Raw genomic sequence first — 27,090 nt, 5'->3', positions numbered from 1 at the left:
GGAGTTCAATTTACTGCTGGGTTTTGGAGAGCCTTGGCCAAATCTTTTGGGATTAAATTGAATTTTTCATCTGCCTTTCATCCCCAGTCCAATGGGCAAACGGAACGTGACAATCAAAATGTAGAACGTTTTCTCTGTGCCTTCATCTCAGCCCATCAAGATGACTGGGTGGACCTTTTGCCCTGGCCAGAGTTTGCCTTAAACCAACACTCCAATGCCAGTTCTGGAAAATCTCCCTTCTTCACTGTTTAAGGGCAGCATCTATCTGTTTCCTCCCCTCGAACCAGCAGCCGCTGAAACCCAAAGGACCTTCAACTCAATCTGGGCAGAAGTCTCTAAGAATCTTCATCTGGCTGCTTCCAGGCATAAAACGGCAGCAGATCATCATCGCAGTCCGGCTCCTAAGTTCCTACCTGGTGATAGAGTTTGGCTGTCTACCAAGCACATCCGACTCCGGGTGCCCTCAATGAAATTTGCCCCTCACTTCATTGGTCCCTTTCCCATTCTCCGTCAGATCAATCCAGTTGCTTTCAAGCTCCGTCTGCCCTTTTATCTCAGGATCCCCAATGCCTTCCATATCTCCCTGCTCAAGCCACTGGTCCTCAATCGCTTCTCTTGCCCTTCTCACCCCACTCCTGTGGCTGATACCATGGATCAGTATGAGATTAAAGAAATATTGGACTCCAAATACACCTGAGGGAAGCTACTCTATCTGATTGATTGGAAGGGCTACGGTCCGAAGGAGAGGTCTTGGGTTCCTGCTGCAGATGTTTCAGCCATACGCTTGGTGACCAGATTTCATTGGGAACTTCCCTCCAAGCCAGCCCCCAGACATGTAGGGGGACCTCATACGTGGGGGGGGTACTGTCACAGTTTAGCTGCGTAGCTGATCTGTGTCTTACCTTTACTGCTGTAGGTCAGCTGGCACCTGTTGTTCCACTAGCTTGTGTTCAGCTCTGGCTGCACTCTGCAGCTATGGGTGTTGCCGGCTTCACCTGTTGCTTAATATATCATTCCTTCCTGCGACTTCCTGTCCAGCCCCCCATGTACCTCACTATTTAAATTCCACTCAGGGGGGCGTGGCCTGACGCATGGAGTGAGAGGACGTGCTGTTCCACAGCTCCCGGGTCCCGCGGCTCTACAGGGCGTTTCTGAACCGAATCAGGCTGTATAAAAGACTCCGATGGGGAAAGCTAAGTACCGGGACCAACAGGGAACGGGGGGTTCTCATCCAGGAGGGGATTCGGGGAACTTTTTCACCCGATCTTCGGCCGCGGCCCAGCGCCAGCCGAGATCCAAGATGGCGCCGGCGCCTCCGTCCCCGGCCCGCTCCGAGTCAGCCCTGGACACTATGGCCTGCTCACAGGCATCCCACACTACCCCTGTGCCTCCAGTTTCTCCCCCCAGTCTTTCCAGGTGCCGTTCCACTGCATCCATAGGATCTGAGGATGGATGGGATCTAGAATCCCAGATGAGATCCCTGCACAACTACATGTGGTCTCTCCCTACCAAGGCTGATTTTGAGCAGTGTGTACACCGCATAGAAAAAACCTACAAACAGGAGATTTCTGAGCTTAAAAGGGACATTGGTGTTCGTTTTGAGGACATTGAAGCCACAACAGAGACACTCCATACCTCTGTTCAGAAGCATGAGGAAATACTTAACTCCCACACAACCATGCTGCAGCACCTTGCGTTTCAACAGGATGACATTGAGAACAGAAACAGGCGTAATAATATTTGCATACGCGGCATCCCTGAATCTGTGGAACCCAAGGACTTGAGGGCAGCGGTGACGGCCATTTTTAATCAGCTCTTACAATTACCCAAAGATAATCCACTTGAACTAGACCGGGTCCACAGGACCTCAGGCCCCAGGAATCCTGACCCCTCATTCGTTCGAGACACGCTCTGCAGAGTGCACTTCTACAACATTAAGGAATCCATCATGCGGGCAGCCAGCATGCAGGACTCTATTCTTTTCAATACCACTCCCGTGATGCTGTTACCTGATCTTTCACGTTTAACCCTGACCATGCGGAAGGCCCTGAAGCCTCTCACACAGCTTCTCCAATCACGCCAAATAAAATACCAATGGCGCTTTCCTTTTCAGTTACGGGTGCACCATGATGGTAAGACTGCCACATTCCGCATGCTGGGTGACCTCCCTGCATTCCTGGGCACCCTGGAGTTGCCACAGGTGTCTTTGCCAGATTGGCCTTTCTCTCCAACTACACCAGGCCTGCCATACATCCCGCAGTGGCAGAAACACAGCCACAAACGCCGTCCTGGATCCTCACCCCGCTTAGACCCTGATGACTGATGCTATACGGACTGGCTGGTCTCCTATTTTTTTTGCCTCTACCTGAGTAGGAATGCCTACTGCACCACCTTGGATCTCTAAGGACTTTCATTCCTCGAGCCTCTGTAGATAGCGTTCACTTTTCCACACCTCTTCCAGCAAGCAGTTCCTGTTACTGGTTTTTCTTCAATTGGAAGATAGAAACCTTTTCTTGAATGTTATTGTTACCCACGTTCGGGGTCCTTATGCCTTAGAAGATACCAGGCTCCTCTGCTAAAAATTGCTCAATGGCTCATAAGCTGCATCAGGAAGATCCACCTTGGCCTTCTGGGACTGCTGCGGTCCTTACCTGTTGTGAAGCTGATCCCACTGCTCTTCCAGTCTCTTCAAGCCGGAGGTTCCTGATCGCTACTTTTTGAACTACCACATTCTACTATTGCTCTCATGGCACACTCAACTGTTTATAATGTTGTATTAACCCATGCTTTCCCCCCATTGTGTCTCTGATTATGATATCTTATTATCTATACTTATATATGCTAACTACGTTTACAAGTACAGCCCAGTTTACTTTACATATTATTGGCCCTGTGGTTCCCGGGGCTCTGGGAGCTCTCGCCATGCTAAACACTAACCCCCCCTTAGGAATACTCGGTGCCCCCACTTGGCACCGTTCCATGGTTTACAGATGTTCTCTACTTTACAGCTTTTTGTTTTGTTTTTTATTTTCTTTCTCTCAACTTTTGATTAACTGGTACCACCTAGTGGTCTACCTTATCACAATCAGTATACTGTTTAATTTACTAGGATTAAGGTCCCGGGCTCCCTCTTCTGATCTTTTCAGGTCAGACTGTAATACCGATTGGACAATTATGGATACTGGGACCCTTTTCCTTTCTCCGCTCTCTCTCCTCTTTCTCTCTCCTCTCTTGCTCCTTCCTGATATTTCTTTCATTTCTATTATACCTTTTTCCGCTCTCTCCCCCACATCTATCCCCTCCCCTCCTATTTCCCCTTCCCCTTCCACCCCTCCGCTGGCTGGGGCGGTTTTTCGAGGGACTCTCGTTGTTTCTTTTTTCTCCCCTTTCCCTTCATACCCACCTTGATATGACCGCAACTCCACCACTTAATTTAGCTTCTTACAATTGTAGAGGCTTTAATACCCCAGAAAAACGTAGCCAGATCCTTTATCACTTCCATAAACAGAAAACTAATATTCTCTTATTACAAGAAACCCATTTCAGGACCAATTCCATACCCATGATGCGCAGTCGATTCTATACCACTTGGTTTCACAGTACCAACCCCGCTGCAAAATCCAAGGGGGTTTCGATCGCGTTTCATAGGTCTTTTCACCCTGAGGTTATTGACTCATATATTGATGATCACGGTCGCTTTATATTTCTCAAACTAAAAATTAATAATTTTCTCTTTACAGTCGCCAACATCTATGCTCCGAACACAGATCAGGCGCACTTCCTATCATCCACTCTTGCCAGACTGACCTCTTTTGGAGGTTCTAGTGTTATCGTTGGAGGAGACATCAATGTGGCCCTTTCCCCGTCTGCCGACACCTCTACTGGTAAGTCTTCCATGTCCACGACCTCACTCTCACACATAAAATCTCTTTTACATTCTTATCAATTAGTGGACGTGTGGCGTATACATCATCCTACTGACAGAGATTTCACATACTTCTCTATAGCACACAACTCATATAGCAGACTGGACTATTTTCTCATTTCCCAATCCCTCCTAGATACACCTTTACTAACCTCTCTAGGACATGCTCTCTGGTCTGACCATGCCCCGGTATATCTATCTTTCGCCCGACCCCCACAGTTACGTAGGGGGCATTCCTGGCGCCTCAATGATAATCTCTTACGAGACTCAGTATGCATCGCTGAAGTTACTAAAGCAATTCATAACTTTAAAATTGACCACATAGCAGATACAACTTCTCCACTTAACCAATGGGAGGCGCTGAAGTGTGTGGTCAGGAGCGTCCTAATTCAGAACGGCTCTTGTTTGAAAAAGATTAGGTCTGACGACATCAAGCGTCTCCTGACCAACATTTCAGATCTTGAATCCCTACACAAATCAAATCTGGACCCCTCCATTTTTGTGGCCCTTTCCAACTCCCGTCGGGATTTATTCCAACTATTAGACTCTCACTCTCTCATAGCTAGGGATCGCGCCCGAAAATCTTACTATTCTATAGCCAATAAATGCGGTCAACATCTGGCACGGGTTATTCATCCCAGGGCTCCACGTCTTCCCATTCCCTTCATCACCAAACCAGACCAGACTAAAGTTTTTGGTTGCAAAGACATATCCACCACATTTAAAGACTATTATGCCCAGTTATATAACCTACCGCAACCCTCCCCACCGAGTTCTCTGCCCCCATCCCAAGACCCAATGCGGACCTATATAATGGAAACGGCACTACCTGTGATTGACCCCCAGACGTCCGCGGACTTAGATGGCCCTCTGTTGGAACCGGAGTTCCTAGGCACCATCAAGGAATTAAAACCGGGCAAATGCCCAGGCCCCGATGGCTACTCTCCGAGGTTTTACAAAACCTTTGCACCCTTATTGGTACCGTTTCTCACTAAGGCCTTTAATTCCATAGATGATACCACCCTCCCTTCCAAAGCACTCCTCTCAGCCAATGTCTCCATCTTACCAAAACCCAATAAGGACCCTTCCCAATGCAGCAGTTACCGCCCAATATCGCTTTTAAATATTGACCTTAAGCTCTTTGCCAAAATCCTCGCTAATCGTCTCTCTCCCTCTCTCCCCGGGATCATACATAGAGACCAGGTGGGCTTCGTCCCGGGTAGAGAGGCATGAGACAACACCACCAAAACTATTGACCTCATCGCCTATGCCCAACGCCACCATCAACAGATCTGCCTTCTCTCCTTTGATGCCGAGAAGGCTTTCGATCGGGTTAACTGGCGCTTCCTAAAACTTTCCCTTGAAAAAATTGGGTTGGGATCCTCCTACAATCTCCAAAATTATGTCACTCTACTCCAATCCCTCTGCTTCGGTCCTGGTTAATGGTACTTCTTCAGCTGCATTTGACATCTCCAATGGGACTCGCCATGGATGCCCCCTCTCACGCGAGGTGGTATAGGGACCCCGCCTCTCTACGGAAAATCTTCCCCTCAACTTCAAATTTGTGTTGGCGTTGTTCTCTTACAACAGGGTCGTATCTACATATCTGGTGGGAATGTGATCGGATCCGGCCCTTCTGGAATCAGGTATCCAAGGTTTATGAAAAAATTTACGATGATCCACTGCACTTGACTCCTGAAATAGCCCTCCTATCTATTCTGCCAGGTTCAATAGCCTCTCAAAAGCGCAATCTTTTACGTTTTTTCCTGTCTGCAGCTCGCCAACTCATACCCCTTTTCTGGAAGACAGCGACTATCCCCCCATTGTCTCTCTGGACTTCCACCATGAATGATATCATGCGAATGGAGGAGATGCTAGCGCTTGACAATGACACCTACGAGAAATTCACAATTTTATGGTCGGTCTGGCAGCGCTTCTCCGCCTCAGATATGCTGTCTTCTTTGCTCCCTGCCCCCCAGATTACAGCTTCCCCTATAAATTTAAATATAAGCTGATCCCCTGACCATGTCTAGGGATCTGGAGTCCTTCCTTCTCAACCCCAGCCAGCGGAACCCCCTCTCCCTACTCTTCCCTCCTTTTCCCACTTTTTTCTTTTCTGTTCTTCTTCCCCCTTATTCATTTCCTAATTATTCTTTTTCTCTTTCTCCCTGACCTTCTATCCTGATACTTGACATGATTTATTTATATTAACATTTATTTAATAATTATCAGCTTAGCTGTGGGCGATAGCCATTTTGCTCGCTGATTGATCTCTCAATATGTTTTACTTTATGTCAAATGTATTAATTCTTTTGTTGTTTTATAACAATAAAAATATTTTCAACTCTAAATTCCACTCAGACCAGTTTCTGGTTGCTTCAGCAACACTTGTTCCTAAGCACCCTTCCTGTAACCTGCTTTACCTGACTTCTCGTGAACTGATCTCTTGTGTACCGACTCGGCTAGTTCTCCTGATTATGTTGTCTGCTGCCCGCCCTGATCTCGGCTCGCTATCCGGCTCATCTTTTGCTTCATCCATCCATCCATCCGTGTCTGACTGTGTCTTCTGGTACTCTCCTAACCTGGGATCAGCATGCAGCTAAGCCCAAACCCTCATGAGGGGGTTCCTGGCAGAATGCCAGCTGGCCCTTAGATTCCACGCCCTGGGGGATCCTGTGTCACCTGCTCAGCTGTGGGCTCTCATCAGTAGCATTGTGACACCTTATTGTGTAAGTTCAAACTTGTGTAAGAATGTACAAGAATGCTTGCACAGCATCCCCCCTTCCCTTCTTTGATCACTGTGGTCAAGCCTGTTCCTCGGAATGTATATCCTGTTTAGCCTTAGGTGATCAGCTAAGATATGTGACTAATGACCCGATGTCCTATCTTTTTTTTAAATTCCTTTATTTTGATACACAGAAGGCATAGAAATACAGTCTAGGTTACAGCAGGTGATGTATTCCATACAAAAATACTTTTGAATCATATGAAGTATAACTGTAGCCCAAAATCCAAGTTATTTACCAAACAAATATGGTAGCATAGAAATGTTCTAGCCAAAAGTATATCTGTTTCATACATAATATATTATATCAAGGTTGCCTACCAACGGGCCTCCTTGCATAAAACTTAAATTGTTTATGGACAGTTTTGATATCTATTAAAATATTTAAACCTTTAAAGACAGGTATGTCTTTTGCTATATAGGTGAGTGTTACCTGCTCACTTCAAAAAATGTCGTTCACATTATATTCGTAATCGCCGTCACCACGGCTGCTTAGTGAGCTGATCGGGACATAAGATACTAAAGAGAAGAAAAGAGTAGAAAGTGGAAAGAAAAGCGGGGTATGAAAAGGGAAGGGGATGCATGAGAGGGTGAAAAGAGGGCAAAAAAGAAGGGGTTGTAAAGGGATGGCTGCGACACCGCCCCCAACACGATCCCACCCGCCACACCCCAAAGGGGTGTACACGTATGTCTGTTTCAATGGGGTTTTTGGGGTTGTATCTCAGGTAGGCGGAGATTGTGTCTCTGCCATGTCCTGCAGATATGCGTCTGTACCCACAAAATATCTCCAGGGTCTCCATTTGTCAATAAATTGTTCCTCTTTGTTTTGTAGAGTTGCCGTCAGTTCCTCCATGCGTAAAATACAGTTAACTTTTGAATACCACAGGACCCTGGACGGAGGGAGAGGATTCCGCCAGAGTGCCGGAATGCATGTCCTAGCTGCGTTTAGGAGTTGCATTGTCAATGTTTTCTTGTATTTTTGAATCGGTCTCGTGGTCAGGTGTAGAAGGCATGCGGCCGGGTTGTCTTTGAGATTGACCGAGGTCAGACTTTGAATAGTCGTGGTCACCTCCTCCCAAAAGGGTCTCAGGAGTGGGCACGACCAAAAGACGTGAAGCATACTTCCCACTTCCCTGTCACATCTCCAACACCTATCCGACAGCGACGGGTTCATTTTATGTAACACATATGGGACTCTGTACCACCTGGTCAGGATTTTATATCCCGCTTCTTGATGATGGCTCGCAATCGAGGACTTATGTGCTAAGACCAAGACCTTCTCTCTTTGTTGAGTGGAGAACTGAGTCTCCAGGTCCCTCTCCCATTTCAGGAGGAACTCTGGAGTTGAGTCCCCCCCCTGACTCGTCAGGAGACTGTATAGAAACGACAGAGTGTGTCTGATTGGTTCCCCAGATTTGCAAAGAGATTCCAGGGGAGTGTGGCTCCGAGGGGCATAGTGTAATTTCTGGAGGGTCTTCAGATAATGTCTAAGTTGAAGAGTGCTGAAGCTGTCTAATGGAGGATCTATGAGTCTGGAGAGTGTGGAGGCAGTTGGAAGTTCTCCCCGGGGCCAAATCTCACCTAGGGACTGTTTTTCACCAGTCGTCAACTGTCTCAATCGGCGACTTGTGAGTCCGGGGGTAAAGTCCGGGTTACCTATAATTGGCGTCATGGGTGAGGGTAGCGGTGATATGTCTGTGGTGCGGAATATTTTCCTCGCTACCCGGAGGGTGGCACCTATTAGCGGGTGAGATTTCATGTCCACCGGCGGGGTGGACATGAGCCACGGGGATGGGAGTAAGGGAATAGAGGAATCTTCAATTTCCATTCCCACCCATTGTTTGGAGTCTCTGTTACAGTGCCAATCGGCAATCCTGGCTAAGTGGACCGCTTGGTAATATCGAGAGATATCCGGAAGACCCACTCCCCCCTTATCTTTGGGTTTGGTCAGTGTTTGTATTTTCGCTCTGGGGGATTTATGAGACCAAATAAACTCTCTAATGATAGACTGAATTTGCTTAAAGAAAGTAGTTGGTAACTGGATCGGTAATGTTTGAAGTACATATAAAATCCGGGGTAGGGCTGTCATTTTCAGGGCGGTACAACGCCCAAACCAGGTCAAGGTAAGTCTGTGCCACGTCTGGAGATCTATCTTAAGTCTCTGGAGTAGGGGTACGAAATTGCTGGTGTATAGGTGTGCCAAGTCCGGGGTGATGTCCACCCCCAGGTAGCGGATAGATTTCTCCGCCCACCTAAAGGAGAAGGATTTGCTCATGTTTACAGCTTCCCTAGCTGGTAGTGTGATATTCAACACCGCGGACTTGGCACAATTGACTTTGTAGTTCGATAATTCCCCATATGCCTTAAGAGCTGAAAGGATGTTGGGTAGCGTAATCTGTGGGTTGGAGACGAAAAAAATCAGATCGTCGGCGAAGGCCGCGATTTTGTGGTGTCCGGAGGGTTTAGTAATTCCCGTTATATTAGGATTCCCACGAATGCTACACATGAACGGCTCGAGGGAGAGAATGAAAATCAGTGGGGACAGGGGGCACCCCTGTCTCGTCCCGTTTGAAATGTCAAAGAATTCCGAACGCCACTCGTTAACCCGTACCGCCGCCGAGGGAGCCGAGTACAAAGATGAGATCCAGCCTCTCATGTTTGGGCCTATTCCAATATGCTCCAGAGTGGCCCGCATAAAATGCCAGGCCACCCTATCAAAAGCCTTCTCTGCGTCCGTGGAGAGGAGCAGAAAAGGCTTCTGGATTGATCTCGCTTCATGTATAAGATTGAGAACTCTAATGGTATTGTCTCTCGACTCCCTCAGTGGCACAAACCCCGCCTGGTCCAGGTGGATCAGTTGTGGGATATGCGGTAAGATTCTATTGGCGAGGATTTTGGAAAATAATTTCAGATCTACGTTAAGTAACGCAATCGGGCGGTAGTTACTGCAGTAATTGGGATCCTTCCCTTCCTTTGGGATCAGGGATATAAATGCCCGTAGGGAGTCTACCATGTTAGTACTACCCCCCTTTAATGTGTTGTACGCTTTGAGAAAGTGTGGCGATAGGTTGGGCTCAAAGGTCTGGTAATAGGTCAGGGTGAAGCCATCCGGCCCCGGCGCCTTCCTGGGTTTCGTTTGTGCCAGCGCAAGCACTAGTTCTTCCTGAGTAATGTCCGCTTCGAAAGCGTCACTTATTTCAGTTGGCAAAGTAGGCATACCCGAGGACCTGATGTATTCACCCGCCAACCTCTCCTTTTCCTCTAAAGAACCCACGGGTTCCCCCTTGTGTAGGTTGTATAATTGTTGATAATACTTAACGAATTCGCTGGCTATATCTCTGGAGGTGTGAGCTTTTGCCCCTTGTGAGATCACTATTGATGGAATGTAAGTGCGCTGTCTCGGACCACGTAGAAGTCTGGCCAACATGGTACTTGGTTTATTGGAAAATTCGAACATAGATCTTCTAGCCCAAGCCAGATTCTGTAGCGTTTTGTGGTACAGAAGGTCTTTCAAGTCACCTCTGGCCTTCAATAGAGCCTTGAGGTGTGTTTCGGCCATAGACTTCTTGTGTAGCAGCTCGAGAGACCGCACCTGGGATATCAAGGAGTCAATCTGTTTGGTTCTTTCCCTTTTTTTTGCAGCCCCGATCCTAATTAGTTCACCTCTTATTACACATTTATGGGCCTCCCATATTGTCATTGAAGACATCTGTGGGTCCGTGTTTTCTGAGAAATAGTTGGTTAGTGTCCTATTTATCTCTGTGCGTACTTCCGGGATCTGTAACAGCGATTCGTTTAGTTTCCAAGTTGGGGGGGATCTAAGTTCTGTATCCCAGCACATGGTTACATGTGTGGGAGCATGATCCGATAGGGAAATGTAATCAATTTGGGATGAGGTGACATAAGGGAGATCCTTATGTTGAATCTGGAAAAAGTCTATCCTGGAGTAGGTTCCATGCACCGCAGAGAAGTAGGTGTAATCCCTCTCCTCAGGGTGCATGGCCCTCCAGGGATCGACTAACTGCAGGCCAGCCAACTCCTGTTTAAGTTTTTTCAAGTAAGCGAAGGATAAATGAGACGCTCCTCTCGAAACGTCGAGTAGTGGCTCCGGGGCAAAGTTAAAATCACCGCCCATCAGGAACAAACCCTCCCGGAACTCCAGGATCAAGGGAGTGAGTGAACGCAAGAAGGACAGGTGGTCAGAGTTGGGAAAATAGACATTGACCAGGGTCACTGTGGTATTTCTGATTTTGCCCTTTAAGAGCAGGTACCGCCCATGTGGGTCTGCTCTCTCCTCTAACAGCGTCCACGGTAAAGATCTGGCTATCAATATGCTAACCCCCTTCGATTTCGACAAAGGGGAGGGAGCGTGGTACGCATTGGGAAAGTCCCTGTTACTAAGTCTGGGAACTGCCGACTGTTTGAAATGTGTTTCCTGAATAAACGCCACCTGTGAGCGTGTCCGATGTCCTATCTAACCCCTGATAGATATGTATCAGGTAACAAACCTGTATAACCCTAGACATGTATGCATTAAACTAACCACTCCCCCTCCTTTGTTCTATACTGAATAAAAGCTACTTTTGCTCTCAATAAAGACAGACATCTTATGAATATACAACCTGCCTCTCGTTCATACAGTGTCTCCAGATATGCGAGGGCCCTGTTGGTGTACCTACAAGAAGGGTGGTGGTCCAGAATACCTACCATTTCCTTTCAATGACATTACCCAGAAAGCATTGCTCCTCCCATGCTGCATTGCAGTTTTCAGTGAGTGACTTGTCCTTGCTGTGTCCTTGCTTTGTCCTTGTCCTTGTGTGTGCTATCTGTGTTGTGCGATGGAGTCCAACAATTTTTGAAACAGCATGACATTGTTTGTCATATTTGCCTATATGTGGAGAAAGGAGAGCAAGAAAAAGCAGATTGTGGCTAGGAGACTTTGTCGATTTTGGACCCATCCCATGGTTCTGAAGCGGCCTGAGGTTCACATATAAACAAAAAAAAACTTAATTTATTCCAAAAGGATCTTAACTGATCGGACGTTGATGGACATTATCCGTTAACTTCAGTTAATATCCGTTTTCACGGATCTCGTCCAAAAAATGAATAAGATCGGAAGCGGAGGTGAACAGATGGTAACAGATGGTCATCCGTTTGTCCATAGGAATGCATTGTAGTCCATTGACGGATATATGAAAAACAGACGGTCCGATCGTGTGAAAGGGGCTAAGAGTCCATTCCTGGGCCCCATAGCAGCCACGTGGGCTGCTATGGCTATAGTTACTGGTGGCAGGGGTATGTTCTTTACCTGCGTACTTTGTGCTAAACAGCGTCCTTTTTTTTTGTCTCAGAAGTTTGGAATGCTTTTTCCCTTGTCTTGTTGTTTACCTGCATCCTTTGGGCTTTTAGTCTGACGGTAGAGAGTGTGGCAGTTATGATTAGCCAAGCCAGGGAGAGCAAAATGTTCTTGAGTTTCCTGATTAAGTGGTGTGGAGGAATTTTAACCAAATGTTTGTTGCTCATGCTTAAAAGCTTTTTTGGCCATACCTCTCTTGTGGGTCACAGGACTACACTTACTTTTGCTCTCCTGTGATCCAGAGTCAGCTGAAAGCGGACTGTTGCTGTAGAAGAGCCACTCTGTGCTCTGGAAAGATCCTGACAATATTGTCAGTATCCTATCGGCTGCCTGATTGACAGCTGGCTCCAACTCTCAGAGTGCGACTGAGAATTGAAACCAGCTTCTCGGCGCTTCAGTGAGTGCTGGAGGAGCAGAGCAGGGAATGGGGACTGACAACCACTGCTCTCTGATCTGAGCAGACCGAGAACTGCTCAGATCAGAGATCAGATCAGCGGTCATGTGATTGCTCAGTTCTCAGTCTTAGAGCTCATGTGGGACAAGACATTTTTCACAAAATTTGTCAACTCCCTCCAAAGCGAACCTGTTCTTTGCCCATGAGACAAAGCAACAAGTCTACCCACCCCCCCTTCACCAGTTGCTTTCCTTTGCTCCATATTCCTGTTGGAGTAAAGTAAGGTACTAAGTATTTCTGGGCATGGGGAGCTTGTGACTTATATATCTTACTTCCCTTAATGCAGCGCTGGGTTCCCCTGGTGGCCAATCACCAGTTCCAAGCACTGTTGCATCGGAGCAGAGGGAAGGTCCTTAGCACCATGTAAGCTCTGACCTGACCAACACTAAGGCCGGTCAAACATAGTGCAAATTTCTTTCCTGCAGCCAAAGACCGTCCGGGATTCTCCCTCCTAATTGGCTGAGACACAGCAGCAGCGCCATTGGCTCCCGCTGCTGTCAATCAAACAGTTAGCCAATCAGGAGAGAGAAGGGATGGGGCCAGGCCGCAGCTCTGTGTCTGAATGGATACACTGAGCTGCAGCTCAGCTATGGTGCCCCCATAGCAAGCTGCCTACTGTGGGGGCACTCAACAGGAAGGAGGGACCAGGAACTCCAGCCAGGGACCAGAGAAGAGGAGGATCTGTGCTGCTCTGTGCAAAACCAACTGTACAGAGCAGGTAAGTATAACATGTTCCTTATTTTAATAGAAAAAAAATGACTTTACAATCACTTTAAGCCAGCCATATATGGGTCGAATAACGAATGAATTTTCTTTCGAAAATCATAACTACGGCTTTTAGTTTGAATTTCGCACCATTAGTGTGCTGCAGCAATGGTCCATTTTCAAGCGGCCATGGAATTTGAGTAATTGGGCTTGTTGGAAATTTTTGGAAAGAACAAACTAATTTTTAATCAATGATGGGAGAATGGTGCGGGAAATATAAAATGAAATGCGCATGAGCTGTGACCTGGAAAGAAAAGAAGATTCTCGCCACGAAAATTATTTTCTGTACCAACATGAGAGGAAATTGAAGGCTTGGTTAATTGAATTTCTAAATCAATGGTGGCACCATTGGATCACAAAACGCACAAAATTTTTGATTTTCGAAAGAAAATTTTTCGGAATTAGACCCATGTATGGCTGGCATTAAAGGTAAATGTAATCATTGTATGTGCTCGCTGAAAAGACACTTCAATTTCCCTTGAAGGTAAGCTACATTGCAACACAGATTCACTGGTATTTGTTTAGGGAAGAGCTAGATACCAAAGTAAATATTGCTATATCATTATGCACTCATTGTGTTTTGGTCAGGGAGCCAGTGACCTTTCAATGGCACTCCTAGTCAGGAGCTGACTGTCCATGGTTATATTTACTGGATGACAATTCCAGAATTAGATCCCAGCCAGACAGGGATATGAGGCGGTCATACCAGATCACACTGTGGGTCCTCTGGATCACCATCACCTATTGTCTGACAGTTGAAGCCTGCTCAGGTCAGTAAATCCTATATTTTCAATGCTAAACTGCCACAGATCTTTGTGCTAGTACAGAATTTCATAACAGTTACACATAGTCACATACAGTATATGTTTTTTAAAGCGGAATTTATCCTCTGCAAAAAAAAAAGTAAAAGAAAAAAATTAAACTGTGCCCCAGTAGCAATTAACCATAATATTCTAGTATGTGCAGCATATTGGTACATTATGACAGATTTACCTGGCTAGTGATCTCCTCTAGCACTGCTGTCATGGATGCTGCCACCTTCTCCTAGTTGCTTGGCTGGGCAATGACATCACTCCCACGCATGCGCAGGGAAGTCACATTGTTACAGCATAGAGGCATGCTGTAAATGTACGCTGAGCTGTGCATGCACAGCTCAGTGTACACAAATGCTTACAAACGCTGACAGGCAAAAATCCCACCTGTCAGTGTTTTTTTTTTCCTTTTTTATGTTTAGGCTTCATGTACACGGGACGATTTTACAACCTCTGAACGATTTAACTTGAGCGATAGTAACCAACGTTTAAACTGTCCGTTTTGCCGCGTTTACATGCCACGTTTAGCGACGTTTTGCCGCGTTTCGTTTAGAAGCGTTTTTTTTTTTAAATATGTATTTTTTCCAAATAGCCAAAAATGAAAAATGTAAAAAAATGTAAACGAAACATGGCTAAACGCGAGTTACCGCGTTTGGCGCTTGAAATGCCTGTAAACTCAGCTTCTGAACGCATTTTTTTGCATTCCTAAAAATGCCTCTAAACTCAACTGCCTAGAAACGACTGTAAACGACACTGTGTACTGAAGTAGGAACAGGGGTCAGTTTATATGGCCATAGTTATGTGTGTAGTAAGACTGATTTAGAATTTCAGCTAAGAATCATATTTCTTGTATTTTATGTTGAAGCTACTTGTGACTTCCCCATCAATTTGCTACATTCCTCTTTCTGTGCAAAAAGCTTGCTTGCTGACATCATTTAAGACAGATGAAGGAACCTGCAAGAGCATACTGCAGAGAAACGAAAGTTTAGTAAAAAAAGCTAAAAATATATATTTTTGCAGAACTTGTCTGATTTTAGGATGCATACGTTGATTTTTAAAAGGTTAGAATGTCTGGTATAAAGAAGTGTACCGCCTGTTCGCTTGTGACGTAATGCTAAAAATTATATCTACACTGTATTCACTGTATCTGGGACTCTTGGCATGTAGACGCTAGTCGGGTCAGGAGCTTCCATTCTTTTCTGGCCAGAAAGATGGAATAAAATCTCTCATGCCAGAGTTCATTGTCCAGCAGTCATTACCGATATACTGCTACTTTAATACATGTACTGATAAGATAACATAGAGGAGAGTTCAGGGACAGTTGAAAAACACGTCCAACTGATCCCAAATGTCCGTTTAGCAGCAGCTGTGTACATGAGGCCTTAATTCCTCTTTCTGTAGGAGCAAAACTATAGCAAGTCATTGTTGTTTTCAACAATGACTTGCTATAGTTTTGCTCCTACAGAAAGAGGTTTTCTTATGTAAGGGTGGGGAAAAGGCTACCCACAGACAGCAGCGCGCTTCAGATTTGTAGGCAATTGCTTAGTCATATAGAGATGTCGGAAGATGATAATATACCAAATCAAACGAGAAATGAGCAACCATGATTTATAAGTTAGAAAATGAGGGAAACACTTTTACGAAATTCTTTTAATATCTAATCTATTTTTTAATGAGCAGTTGACTCAAAATTAAACTCAAAAAAGTGTTGCATTGTATCTAGATATAGATACGAGATATTAGATCATGAATCCAAACTAAAAAAAAAAAAAAAGAGTTTAAAAGGTATTTTTAATAATTGCATTGCTGCAACATATGCATAATTTGTTTAATGTGATGTTTCACAACCAAAATGACTAGAAGGGGGTAGATGAGTTTAAATACACTTTAATGTAAAAAGTAACAAAAGTAATTTCTTATATTTTAAAACTTGCAGCTTTTATTAAAGTACTGGTAATACCTAGTGATACTGCTTTGAAGGTCCTTGTTAAGGCACTTCTGTTTATTGGATGACAACTCCTGTCTCCCAACTGTTCTCCTGTGTTGTCACCCTGTCACATACAGTTCTAATGAAGTCTACACATGGAGTACAAACGTTACACAGGCATGGTCTACGTTTGTCACCATCAGAAAACCAACTCTGAGAAGTGACCAGTGCTGGCCCATCCATTAGGGGCGCACGGGCATCGCCCCCCCATCCATGCGTCCGGCCCCCTGATCTACATACAGGGTGCTGGACTCATGGATTCCAATGGTGGAAGTGTGTTTTTTGAAGCACATGATTAGGGTCTCTGATAGGCTTCAAAAAAGGGTGGGCTCGGCGCGCAGAGCACTACCCCCTGATCCCACCCAGTTGTGTGACAATAGCGAATGAATATTTGCTATCACCACACTGATCCTCCTCCTGGCCAATCAGGAAGTGGGTCTTGAGACCCATCACCTGATTGGCTGAAAGGACAGGCGATCCTATTGGACGCCTAGGAGGAGGAGGGGGGAGCCGCACGGCGGAAGCCGCCGTGATGCAGAAGAAGGGAAGATAAGACAGGAGCCTCTGCCTGCTACCCATAGGAGCCTGCAACCCGCCCGCTGCCCGCCTCCCATAGGAGCCCGCAACCCGGCCACTGCCCGCCGCCTACAACCTAGATGGGGTAAGTTCAGGGTGGGGGTGCAAAAAAAAAAAAATACACCAGCCGCCACTGGAAGTGACATGGAGCAGTTGTATGTATGTAAACAGGAAGGGACTGGAGAGAGGCTACTGGAGATCAGCAGTGCTGGTATGCAAGAAAGGATGTTCATTTTTTTTTTATAAAAAGCAATGGCAGTTGTAATTGATACACAGTGTTTTAGCAAACTAAATGTCACCCATTTGCAGTTTACACATACTTGGAAAAAAAATGTTCATATATCACAAAGCTAAAGATCTGATTTGATACATGATTTCTAAGAAAAATGCATGCATCTATTCAGGATATGAGAACTGTAAAATTGTATTTAGATTGACATCTCACATATTTTGTTGCTAATCATTTCTGGCTAGAAACAAACAGTCTGTAATATTTTTGAATAGAATTGATAAGCCGTAAGCCAGATGCACAAATATATAGTCACAATATATTATCGATCTTTTTGTCCCCTGTAGATGTAAATGTAATTACTGAGAGATGGAAAAACAGTTTGGATCTGCTCCGTGGATGTCCTGGGACTGAAGGACTTAAAGGACCTGATGGAAAGACTGGAGATCAAGGAGAAATAGGTTCTGTTTTTTTTACTATAGAGCTAATGGTAACAACTTCTTCAGGGCCTTGGTCCTGCGGTGGGCCTGCTCTGATAATTTAAAGGTTTTTTTAAAGTCTAATTTAAAGTCTACTCACAGCTGATATCTCAGTTTCTTAGTCTTTGGTTAGTGCTGGAGAGCTGTGGATTTCTTATGTGAATGGTACAACAAAGCTGCATCAAAAATACTATGTTTATTGCTTTACCCAAGTTTTATATTGATAAAAGTAGCCTATTCATCTATCCATAGACTTTTAGGCCAAAACAGAAAATATTTCTCTAAAGGTGTTGGTTGTATGCTTGAGCAGAGGGTGTTTCAGGTGTGTCTGGGTACACCCTAACCACTACGTGTGGTGCCAATTCCCCCTATTGCCCAGACGTCCCCCCTGTTTGCCCTCTGCACTTCAGTGCTCCTGGCTTCCCTCCTCTCCTTTCTCCCCAGCTGGTGTGGGGAATGTTTCAGGATAGAAAGTGGGAGAAGGGGCTAGTAAATATGTACCGTAATTTACCAGCACCTTACTTTTCTAACTGAACACAGTGAACACACTCACTGGGGTTGATTTACTAAAGGCAAATCGACTCTGCACTACAAGTGCACTGCAAGTTTTACATTTATGTTTTTGGTTGTAACATGACAAAATGTGGAAAATTTCAAGGGGTGTTAATACCTTTTCAAGGCACTGTAGATGTGACTACTGCTGCAGTCCAGGGAGCTGCATACAATGACAAGAAAGGGGCTGCTGTCCTTTAACTTGTTTTCATGTGCAGCTCACAGGATAGCAGCCTGCAATCATTTGACAGAGTTAAGGCTAATAGTGGGAGCAAGCACGCAGGAGAGCTAGGTGCTAACAGGAATATTTCCAGAAGCATCAGATCCCTGCTATATTTACCTTGCCTAGAGCATCACAAATAAAGCCAAAAATAATGAAACAATGGCAAATCCTGTAAGTATTTATTATCTTCTACAGATGCAATGGGTTCAATTTACAAAATTGAAAGTTGGTGACAGGGTTTCTTAAAAATAACCAAAGCCCTAAAGCAAACAAATGACATACTTTTTCTATTTAAAGGACATCCTGGGTTGACCGAAAGCATAGGCGAAACAGGTGAACAAGGTAAGTGAAAATACATGCTATCCCACAATAATGAAGCCCCTCACTTAAACCAATTGTTTTGCCCCTGAAGGGGCTCCTGACTCTGGTTCTAGTTGCAGGTGAAACTCATTTTCCTTGTGGCATTCTACTTAGTGTATTTATTAAGAAAATCCAACAGGTACATTGACAAGCCTTCATAATGGTGGCAGTGGTTGAAGATTGTTACCCTGCACTGTACTATTACAGTGACCACTACTAAAAGGAAAGCAATAAAAATGTTGTTTGGTCAGTGATGTCTGCTAAATGCAATAGATGTATTCGGTTGTACAAGGAATGTCTCTAAATGCTTTTTATACCTTTAACAATTCTTCTATTTCTGCAGGAGATGTGGGGGAAAAAGGTTTTGCTGGAGAAGTTGGACCTCCTGGGACTATTGGTACGTTGTAGTACCTAAAAATTGCTATCTAAAATAACAAAATTGTCATCCACATACAGTATATGGAAGAAAATAAATTCTAATGGCCTGTACACACGGTCGGACATTGTTCGGACATTCCGACAACAAAATCCATGGATTTTTTCCGAAGGATGTTGGCTCAAACTTGTTTTGCATACACACGGTCGCACAGAGTTGTCAGAAAATCCGATCGTTCTGAACGCAGTGACGTAAAACACGTACGTCGGGACTATAAACGGGGCAGTAGCCAATAGCTTTTGTCTCTTAATTTATTCTGAGCATGCGTGGCACTTTGTGCATTGGAATTGTCCACACACGGTCGGAATTTGCGCAAACGGATTTTGTTGTCGGAAAATTTTATAGCCTGCTCTCAAACTTTGTGTGTCTGAAATTCCGATGGAGCCCACACACGGTCGGAATTTCCGACAACAAGCTCCGATCGCACATATTCCGTCGGAAAGTCCGACCGTGTATACAGGGCATAAGGGTTTACAATACATTCAGCAGCACTTATGGTTAATAATTAAAAAAGCAGCGCTGTGAATTAATAGACATAAATGAAAGTGATTAAATAAACACATTAAGTGAATAATTAGGATGGGTATAATTAATAAAGTCCACGGTCAGATCATGTAAATCAATACAGTTCTAATCCATGATATAACATCCAGGAGGTAAAGTAGGTGAGAACAAAGGCAGGGGTCCCCCTCTAGAACAAAAATTGGAGGTAAGACTGGGTAAATCCTTCACCGCACCACTGTGATATGAAAAAAGGGCGCGCTTACCAACTGGCAAGCTTAAGAAAGCTTGCGACCTTAACCCGGTCGGGGCCTTTCTTGGGATGGAGACACCACTACGCCACTCCTTGGACTGTAGGAAGCCCGCTATCCACCACGCACAGACAAAGCCTGGATGTTGGGATACTATACTCCTAACCAGGAGTTAATTCTGCTCTGCTCCCCGCTCCAGAGCTCCGCTAGGACTCCAAGATGGCCATCTTGGAGTCCTAGCACTTGGAAGTGCAGTCACTTTAAATCTGAGGAGTAGATCTGAAATGAGGGGAAGTTCTGCTGATTTTATCATCCAATCATGTGCAAGCTAAAGTGCTGTTTTTTATTTTCCTTGCATGTCCCCCTCGGATCTACAGCGACTGCACTTCCAAGTGCACTTTCAGTGCACTTTCGAGTGCACTTGTAGTGCAAAGTGGATTTGCCTTTAGTAAATAACCCCCAATGTGTCATGTTTGGCACCAGCTATGTAATAATGTGTTGTGTTTGATACCAGCTATGTAATAATGTGTCGTGTTTGGTACCAGCTATGAAAGAACGCATCACATTTGGCACCAGCTATGAAATAACATGTCATGTTTTGTACCAGCTATGCAATAATGGAAATGATTTATTAAAACTGGAGAGAGCAAAATATGGTGCAGCTCTGAATAGAAACCAATCAGCTTCCAGTTTTTTTTTTGTCAAAGCTTAATTGAACAAGCTGAAGTTAGAAAATGATTGGCTTCCATGCACAGCTGCACCAGATTTTGTATTCTCCAGTTTTAGTAAATCAACCTCAATGTGTCATGCTTAGCATTTCATGGCACCAGATATGGCCCATCTTGCCATGTTTGTTACCAGATTTTTCTTTGCCCTTTGTTGTTTCATGTTACAATGACACCAGATTCTATTGACAAAGAATTTTGTGCAGAAGAAGCAGAGTACCGCAGCAGCACAGAAATGTGATATAAGGCTCCATGTGCTTTCTGGGTATTACAAGTGCACCAATAAGAATCAAGTATGTGAAGTACAACCAATCTCCGATACTACATAGGCCCTCAAGTGAGCGTATTTCCACTTTTGCTGTCAAACTTGAGAAAACCCACTATATATTTGTTATGTGCTCCCATCCATGCAGCATACCAAAAATTAAATAAATATATATTAGCTTTTAGATGTTTCTAAGAAGAAGGCCTCGTGGCTCAATTTTTGAACATTTTTGTCAGAGGGAGTCTGTCCAAGGATAGTCTGAGTCTCCTCTCATTAGCATACAGGATAGACAGGGTTCAAATCTAGTTTACAACTGATCTGCCTGCACAGTACAGACAGGGTTAAATATGGCAAACAGATGTCCAGCCTTCTCAAAAAAAGGAAAACTAGTAGGATTTTACAGAGCTTGAATTTCCAGAACAGATCACCAAAAACTGTAAGCAATTTTGTATTTTTTTTTAAGATATGCTGTGTAAATGAGAGCATGTAACAAATTTTAACCCCAATTTGGCTGCAAAAATACACTTTAAAATACCCGCAATGCAAAGTACAGTGACTGTTAATTTAATGCAATCATTCAAATGTGTTTGTTTTTGTCATTTGACAATGGCCAACTACAACTTGATTGGTTGTAAGAAGTTGTACTTTGTATTCCATTACTAAATATGCCTTGATTCTGAGTTTTGTTGTGACTAAAATAAATATATTTTATACCCTTCATTTTTTGTTTATTTTCCCCTTCCAACAGGAGAAACAGGCTATGACGGACCACAAGGAGAGAAAGGTGATAAGCCATGTATCACATACAATTTGTTTGGGATCAATATAAGTGGACCCCTATTCTGTTCTTGCCCATGCACATGTCTGAATTTTTGTTCATGTCTGTGGTCATGCAGTTTTGAACCTGAAAAATTATGTTTTTTTTTTTGTTTGGATAAAGCAGGGAAAGGCTAGAACCCCTGAACAAGGCTAGGACAGTTTACTGGTTCAGTTTTTGTTGCTGCCTCTGCAGATTCACCCCTCTTGTTTTGATGACTGTTGTCTCCAGTGCAAAAAGTCATGGGAAATCCAAATTTTTTAAGTTGTCAAGGTAACGGTAGGTAAGGGGAAATCTTCCAATTAGAAATATCTGTTCTTATGCTAACTGTCTAAGGCTGGGTTCACACTAGTGTGATTCCTGTGTGGGTTCCCACATCTCATCTGACTCGCAGGCACTTCACACCACTGCGGGTGTCAATATAAAGTTAATGACATCCCCAAAATGGTTCTCAGAACGTAGCGCGAACTGTGAAATCGGATTGAATTGGATCGCATTGGTCTGAGCACCCATGCGATCTGATTCCGGTGCGGACAAAAAAAAAGGGTCCTGCACCATTTTGGTCCAAATGTGATGCGATTTCAGCCCTACAAACTATTTCTAAATTCATACTGCACAGACATTGCATGTGATGTGCACAGGCATGTGATGCGAATCACATGCAATGTCTGAGATTGTGAGAAGCCAGTCTGTGTTGGGATATCTCCCAACTTTAAAGAAATCTCCTATTGCTTCCTGCTGTTTTCTGGGAAATAAAGTGAGGAGAAAGGGGTTGATTTACTAAAGGCAAATAGAATGACTTTTCAAAATTCAGTCAAACTCTACAAGTGCAATTGCTCCAGAGCTTAGTAAATGAGGTAAAGCTTCACTTTGAAAAGAATACCCAATCACATGTAGGGAAAATTAAAAAAAAACAGTATTTTTTGCTTGCAGATGCTTGAATGATGGAAGTCAGCAGAGCTTCTGCTCATTTACTAAGCTCTGAAGCAACTACCCCTGCAGAATACAACTGCACTTTGCAAAGTGCACAGTCTATTTGCCTTTAGTAAATGAACCTCAGAGTACCTATGGGGACAGAAAAAAAATCTAAAACAAACAAAAAAAACAACAATGATTTAGCTTTACATATGCCTCGTACACACGAGCGGACTTTCCAGCAGACTTGGTCCGACAGTCTTTCCGGGGGACTACCTGAACGGACGGACTTGCCTACACACGACCGGACTTTCTGGCAGGCTAGGTCCGCCCGTCTTTCCGACGGACTTTCGCCAGAGTTACGGCGGACTTTCAGAATGAACGGACTTGCCCACACACGGACAAGTCTGTTCATTTTGAACATGACTCGGGTACGACGGGACTAGAAAAGGAAGTGAATCTCGACACTTTTATCAGCGAGATTGACACCTTGCGAGCCCCGTCGCGGGACATACCAGGCCCTTAAGTCTGGTATGGATTTTAAAGGGAACCCCCTACGCCGAAAAAACGGCGTGGGGTCCCCCACTAGAATCCATACCAGACCCCCGATCCGAGCACGCAGCCCGGCCGGTCAGGAAAGGGGGTGGGGACGAGCGAGCACCCCCCCTCCTGAACCATACCAGGCCGCATGCCCTCAACATGGGGGGGTGCTTTGGGGGAGGGGGCGCCCTGCAGGGTCCTGCCACCACAAAGCACCTTGTCCCCATGTTGATGAGGACAAGGGCCTCTTCCCGACAACCCTGGCCATTGGTTGTCGGGGTCTGCGGGCGGGGGGCTTATCGGAATGCGGGAGCCCGCTTTAATAACCCCTTCCCGCCGACCGAACGCACATATGCGTCCTCGGCTTTTCCGGGGTTATACCGGGATGATGCCCGCAGCTGCAGGCATCATCCCGGTACCGTTGTTTTCAGCGGGCGATCGGCTACCCGAATATAACAACCGATGCGGCTAAAAGCCGCTCGGCTGTTATACCGGAGGAGCGGGAGGGGACGTCCCCCCCCTCCCGCCGCCTCCCGCCGCTGTTACCGGGCCTCCCGTGCGATCGGGAGGCCCGGTGTCCATTCGGGAATCTCCGGCGGCTGGGGGCGGGCTGGAACGAAGCTGTGAGCGGCTTCGTTCCAGCCTTCTAATTGTAAACGCGGAAGCGACGTCATGACGTCACTTCCCGTTTACTCGGCTGCCAATGGCGCCGAATTTAAAAAAGTACACAGTATTCAGAATCGCCGTTTTTCTTTTAGACCCCCCATCCCTCCATAAAGAGTACCTGTCACCACATATTACTGTCACAAGGGATGTTTACATTGCTTGTGACAGCAATAAAAGTAAAAAAAAAAAAAAAATTTTTAAACACAATTTATAAAAGTACAAAAATAAATAAAATAAATAAATAAAAAAAAAAAAAAAATTTTTAAAGCGCCCCCGTCCCCGCGAGCTCGCGCAGCGAAGAAAACGCATACGGAAGTCGCGCCCGCATATGTAAACGGTGTTCAAACCACACATGTGAGGTATCGCCGCGATCGTCAGAGCGAGAGCAATAATTCTAGCCCTAGACCTCCTCTGTAGCTCAAACCTGGTAACCGTAAAAATTTTTTAAAGCGTCGCCTATGGAAATTCATAGGTACCGTAGTTCGTCGCCATTCCACGAGTGCGTGCAATTATAAAGGGTGACATGTTTGGTATCTATTTACTCGGCGTAACATCATCTTTCACATTATACAAAAAAATTGGGGTAACTTTACTGTTTGGATTTTTTTAAATTTATGAAAGTGTCACTTTTCCAAAAATTTGCGTTTAAAACACCGCTGCACAAATACCGTGTGATAAAAAATATTGCAACAATCGTCATTTTATTCTTTAGACTCTCTTCTAAAAAAATATATATAATGTTTGGGGGTTCTAAGTAATTTTCTAGCAAAAAATACGGATTTTAACTTGTTAACACCAAATTTCAAAAATAGGCTTAGTCATGAAAGGGATAAGAGGGCCCCCAGATCCCGACCCCCCACCCTATGTGAATGAGTATGGGGTACATGGTACCCCCTACCCATTTACCTAGGGAAAAAGTGTCAATAATAAAACACACTACACAGGTTTTTAAAGTAATTTATTAGACAGCTCTGGGGGGGTGGTTTCTTCCGGCTTCGGGGGTCTTCTTCCGACTTCGGGGGTCCCTCCGGTTCCTCTTCTCCCAGCGTCCGGTTGGTTCTTCTCCGTTCTGTCTGGGCTCTTCTCCCGGTGTTCCAGTTATTCTGCCGGCTCCTCCGCTATCTTCATGACGCTCTTTTGCCAGCGAACTTCTGGCTTCTTGGCTTCTTTTCTTCTTCCGATGTTGACACGGCGGTCTCTCAGGCTGGAATGCTCTCTGAGCGCTCCGATGTGACTTATATAGGCGGAGACCCCGCCCCCTTATGCCGTCACAGTCCCTGGGCATGCTGGGACTGTGACGTTTTAGGGGGGCGTGGTCAACATCACCCGGCCTTTAAAATCCATACCAGACTTAAGGGCCTGGTATGCCCCGCGCTCGCCGCAATAGGAAAATGTGTTTTTCCTATTGCAGCGAGCGCGAGATGCAATACCCTGCCCTTGCGTCGTATCTGGTCCGTCGGACCAGCATACAGACGAACAAGATGAACAGGCTTTCCATCAGGAACTGAGTCCGGCGGACTAAGATTTGAAACATGCTTCAAATCTAGGTACGGCGGACTTTTGGGGAAAAAAAGTCCGCCGGAGCCTACACACGATCGGATTGTGTGGCGGACTCTGGTCCGCCGGACCAAGTATGCCGGAAAGTCCGCTCGTGTGTACACGGCAATACAGTTTGTATTTAGTGATTTGACAGCACTTTGACCCTACAAAAAAGGCTGTACTCCTGACACAGATTCCGATTCACAGAGCATTATGAGTTTTCTAAAGAGAAGTCATAATAGTCGCTGTTTACTTTTGACTTACGCTTGAAACTAAACCTGCAAATGAAACTTTGAAGAGAGGAAGGATATTTAATCACTCCTCTGAGTATATACATTTCAGATGGCGCTACTGAATACAGTAAACAAGTGTTTTTTTATGTAATGCAGATGAAATCTGTAAAACACCTGAAAAGGAGGTTAAAAATAAAAATGCTAAACAAATGTAGCACCCTGATGTTTAGGCAGGGTTGCTCCTAAATTTACCTGCCAGATGTAGTTACCTTGGCTCATTGTTAGGGATCAATTGAGTTCACCCTAAGTCTGGAATTGTTGTACTTCTCTCTTCTGCCACTGGGTGGCTGGGTACCTGGTGAAATTAGATAAGAGAAGGGCAAAGCAAGGACAGATTAGGAGTATCTGGGGTATCTCAGCCAATGGGCAAGGGTTTTCTTAAATCCCTTGGCCTGCTGGGAGAACCTATATATTTGGGTGGAGTCAGGTGCCACCTGGACGCCTGTCTGGGTGGACATGTGTTGTATCGCCCAGGCTTCTAGGCCGGAGTTTGGGCTGTCTGAGGGCCTATCCAGAAGCAAGAGAGCAGCATAGGGTTGGGATTGTGGCTTGCAGTCCAACCAGAAGTGACGGTTCTGCCGGCCAGAGAACCTGTCGCAGTCGGAGGTAGAGGGGAAGCTGTCAACACTAAGGGACCAACCCCATTATTACCAGGGGCCACAGTGAGTAGCTGAAGCAAGTACCGGAGCAGTATTCTCACCAACCGGGGACCGTGAAGAATTGGGAAGCTTCAGCAGGTGTCAAGCCAGGGACCCAGCCAGCGCAGGTAACGCTTGCAGAGCAGCCTTGAGTGTCAAGCCAGGGACCGAGCAGGCCAGTGGGGTGAAGCTTGAGAAGTATCTGGAGTGCCAAGCTAGGGACCCAACAGAGAAGGGGGGGTGACGCTTGAGGAAGATACTTAAGTGAAGATTGGAAGAGCTCAAAGGATTCTCTGGCAGTGAATCAGCAAGTCTAGTGAGAGAGACTGGGAGCTCAGTGGGTTGAGAACCTACAAGAAGTGATTGTAGAGAGAGTGAAGGAGTTCATTACAACTTGTATTAGGCAAAAAAAAAATGTGCTAGTGTACCAGCATAAATAAATAATATAAACAAAGCAACAGCTTGAAGTGAGATACTCTCATTAATAGATAGAAAATGAGAGAAGCTGCGCCAAATAGTCCCAATTATTGCAAGAAAATCTTCATTTAAATGGCATGTTATTGATCAACATATAGGATGGAATAAATCCTCTTCCCAGTGACCCCACAGTGATTCAATCCAAAAACTGCCCCGCCACCTTAACTGGTTCCCGACCGGCTCACGTCTTTTTATGGGGGCAGAATGGCTCCCCTGCACAAAACCCCATACGGGTTTCCTTTAAGAGCCGCCAGAGTGGCACGCGCGCTGCATGGTGGGGGACCCGATCCACGTGGCCGGTGGTGGCGATAGCTGCCGGCCACGTGCATTTGCGTGCACGAGCGGCAGCACTGGGATTTGTGTGTGTAAACACAGAAATCCCTGTGCAGTCAGAGGAGATGAGACATTTCGTTTGTTCCCAGTAAGTAGGAACAGCGAAATGTCTCCTCTCCTACTCAGTCCTATCCCCATACAGTTAGAACACACTGAGGGAACACACATTAAACCCCTTCATCTCCCCCTAG

The 27,090-nt window shown here is 45.2% G+C and overlaps 2 protein-coding genes across 6 annotated transcripts in view; one reads left to right on the top strand and one right to left on the bottom strand.

Annotated features, from left to right (window-relative positions):
- Nucleotides 1-27,090, bottom strand: part of LOC141108280 (ficolin-2-like) — a 173,002-nt gene that overhangs the window by 64,001 nt on the left and 81,911 nt on the right. Inside the window, exon 1 of one of the 5 annotated variants that reach the window (XM_073599748.1) lies at nucleotides 14,279-14,393. The exons of 1 other annotated variant lie outside the window; for it this stretch is intronic. The gene's annotated coding sequence lies outside the window, so the exon portion shown is untranslated. Of the gene's footprint in view, nucleotides 1-14,278; nucleotides 14,394-27,090 lie in introns of those variants that run through there. 3 more of the 5 variants (XM_073599750.1, XM_073599745.1, XM_073599749.1) reach the window with 3 other exon arrangements.
- The window catches only part of LOC141108279 (ficolin-1-A-like), a 30,653-nt gene continuing 17,419 nt past the window's right edge, over nucleotides 13,857-27,090 (top strand). The window contains exons 1-5 of the mRNA XM_073599744.1: nucleotides 13,857-14,055; nucleotides 17,237-17,350; nucleotides 18,441-18,485; nucleotides 18,847-18,900; nucleotides 21,430-21,465. Of these exons, the coding sequence (XP_073455845.1) occupies nucleotides 13,977-14,055; nucleotides 17,237-17,350; nucleotides 18,441-18,485; nucleotides 18,847-18,900; nucleotides 21,430-21,465 (328 nt within the window). The 5' untranslated portion in view covers nucleotides 13,857-13,976. The remainder of the gene's footprint in view (nucleotides 14,056-17,236; nucleotides 17,351-18,440; nucleotides 18,486-18,846; nucleotides 18,901-21,429; nucleotides 21,466-27,090) is intronic.

Source organism: Aquarana catesbeiana, linkage group LG09 (assembly GCF_042186555.1).
Source record: "Aquarana catesbeiana isolate 2022-GZ linkage group LG09, ASM4218655v1, whole genome shotgun sequence".
In the NCBI taxonomy this organism is placed as follows: domain Eukaryota; kingdom Metazoa; phylum Chordata; class Amphibia; order Anura; family Ranidae; genus Aquarana; species Aquarana catesbeiana.
The sequence above is the reverse complement of the archived record's forward strand: the minus strand, read 5'-3'. Positions and strand labels throughout refer to the sequence as shown.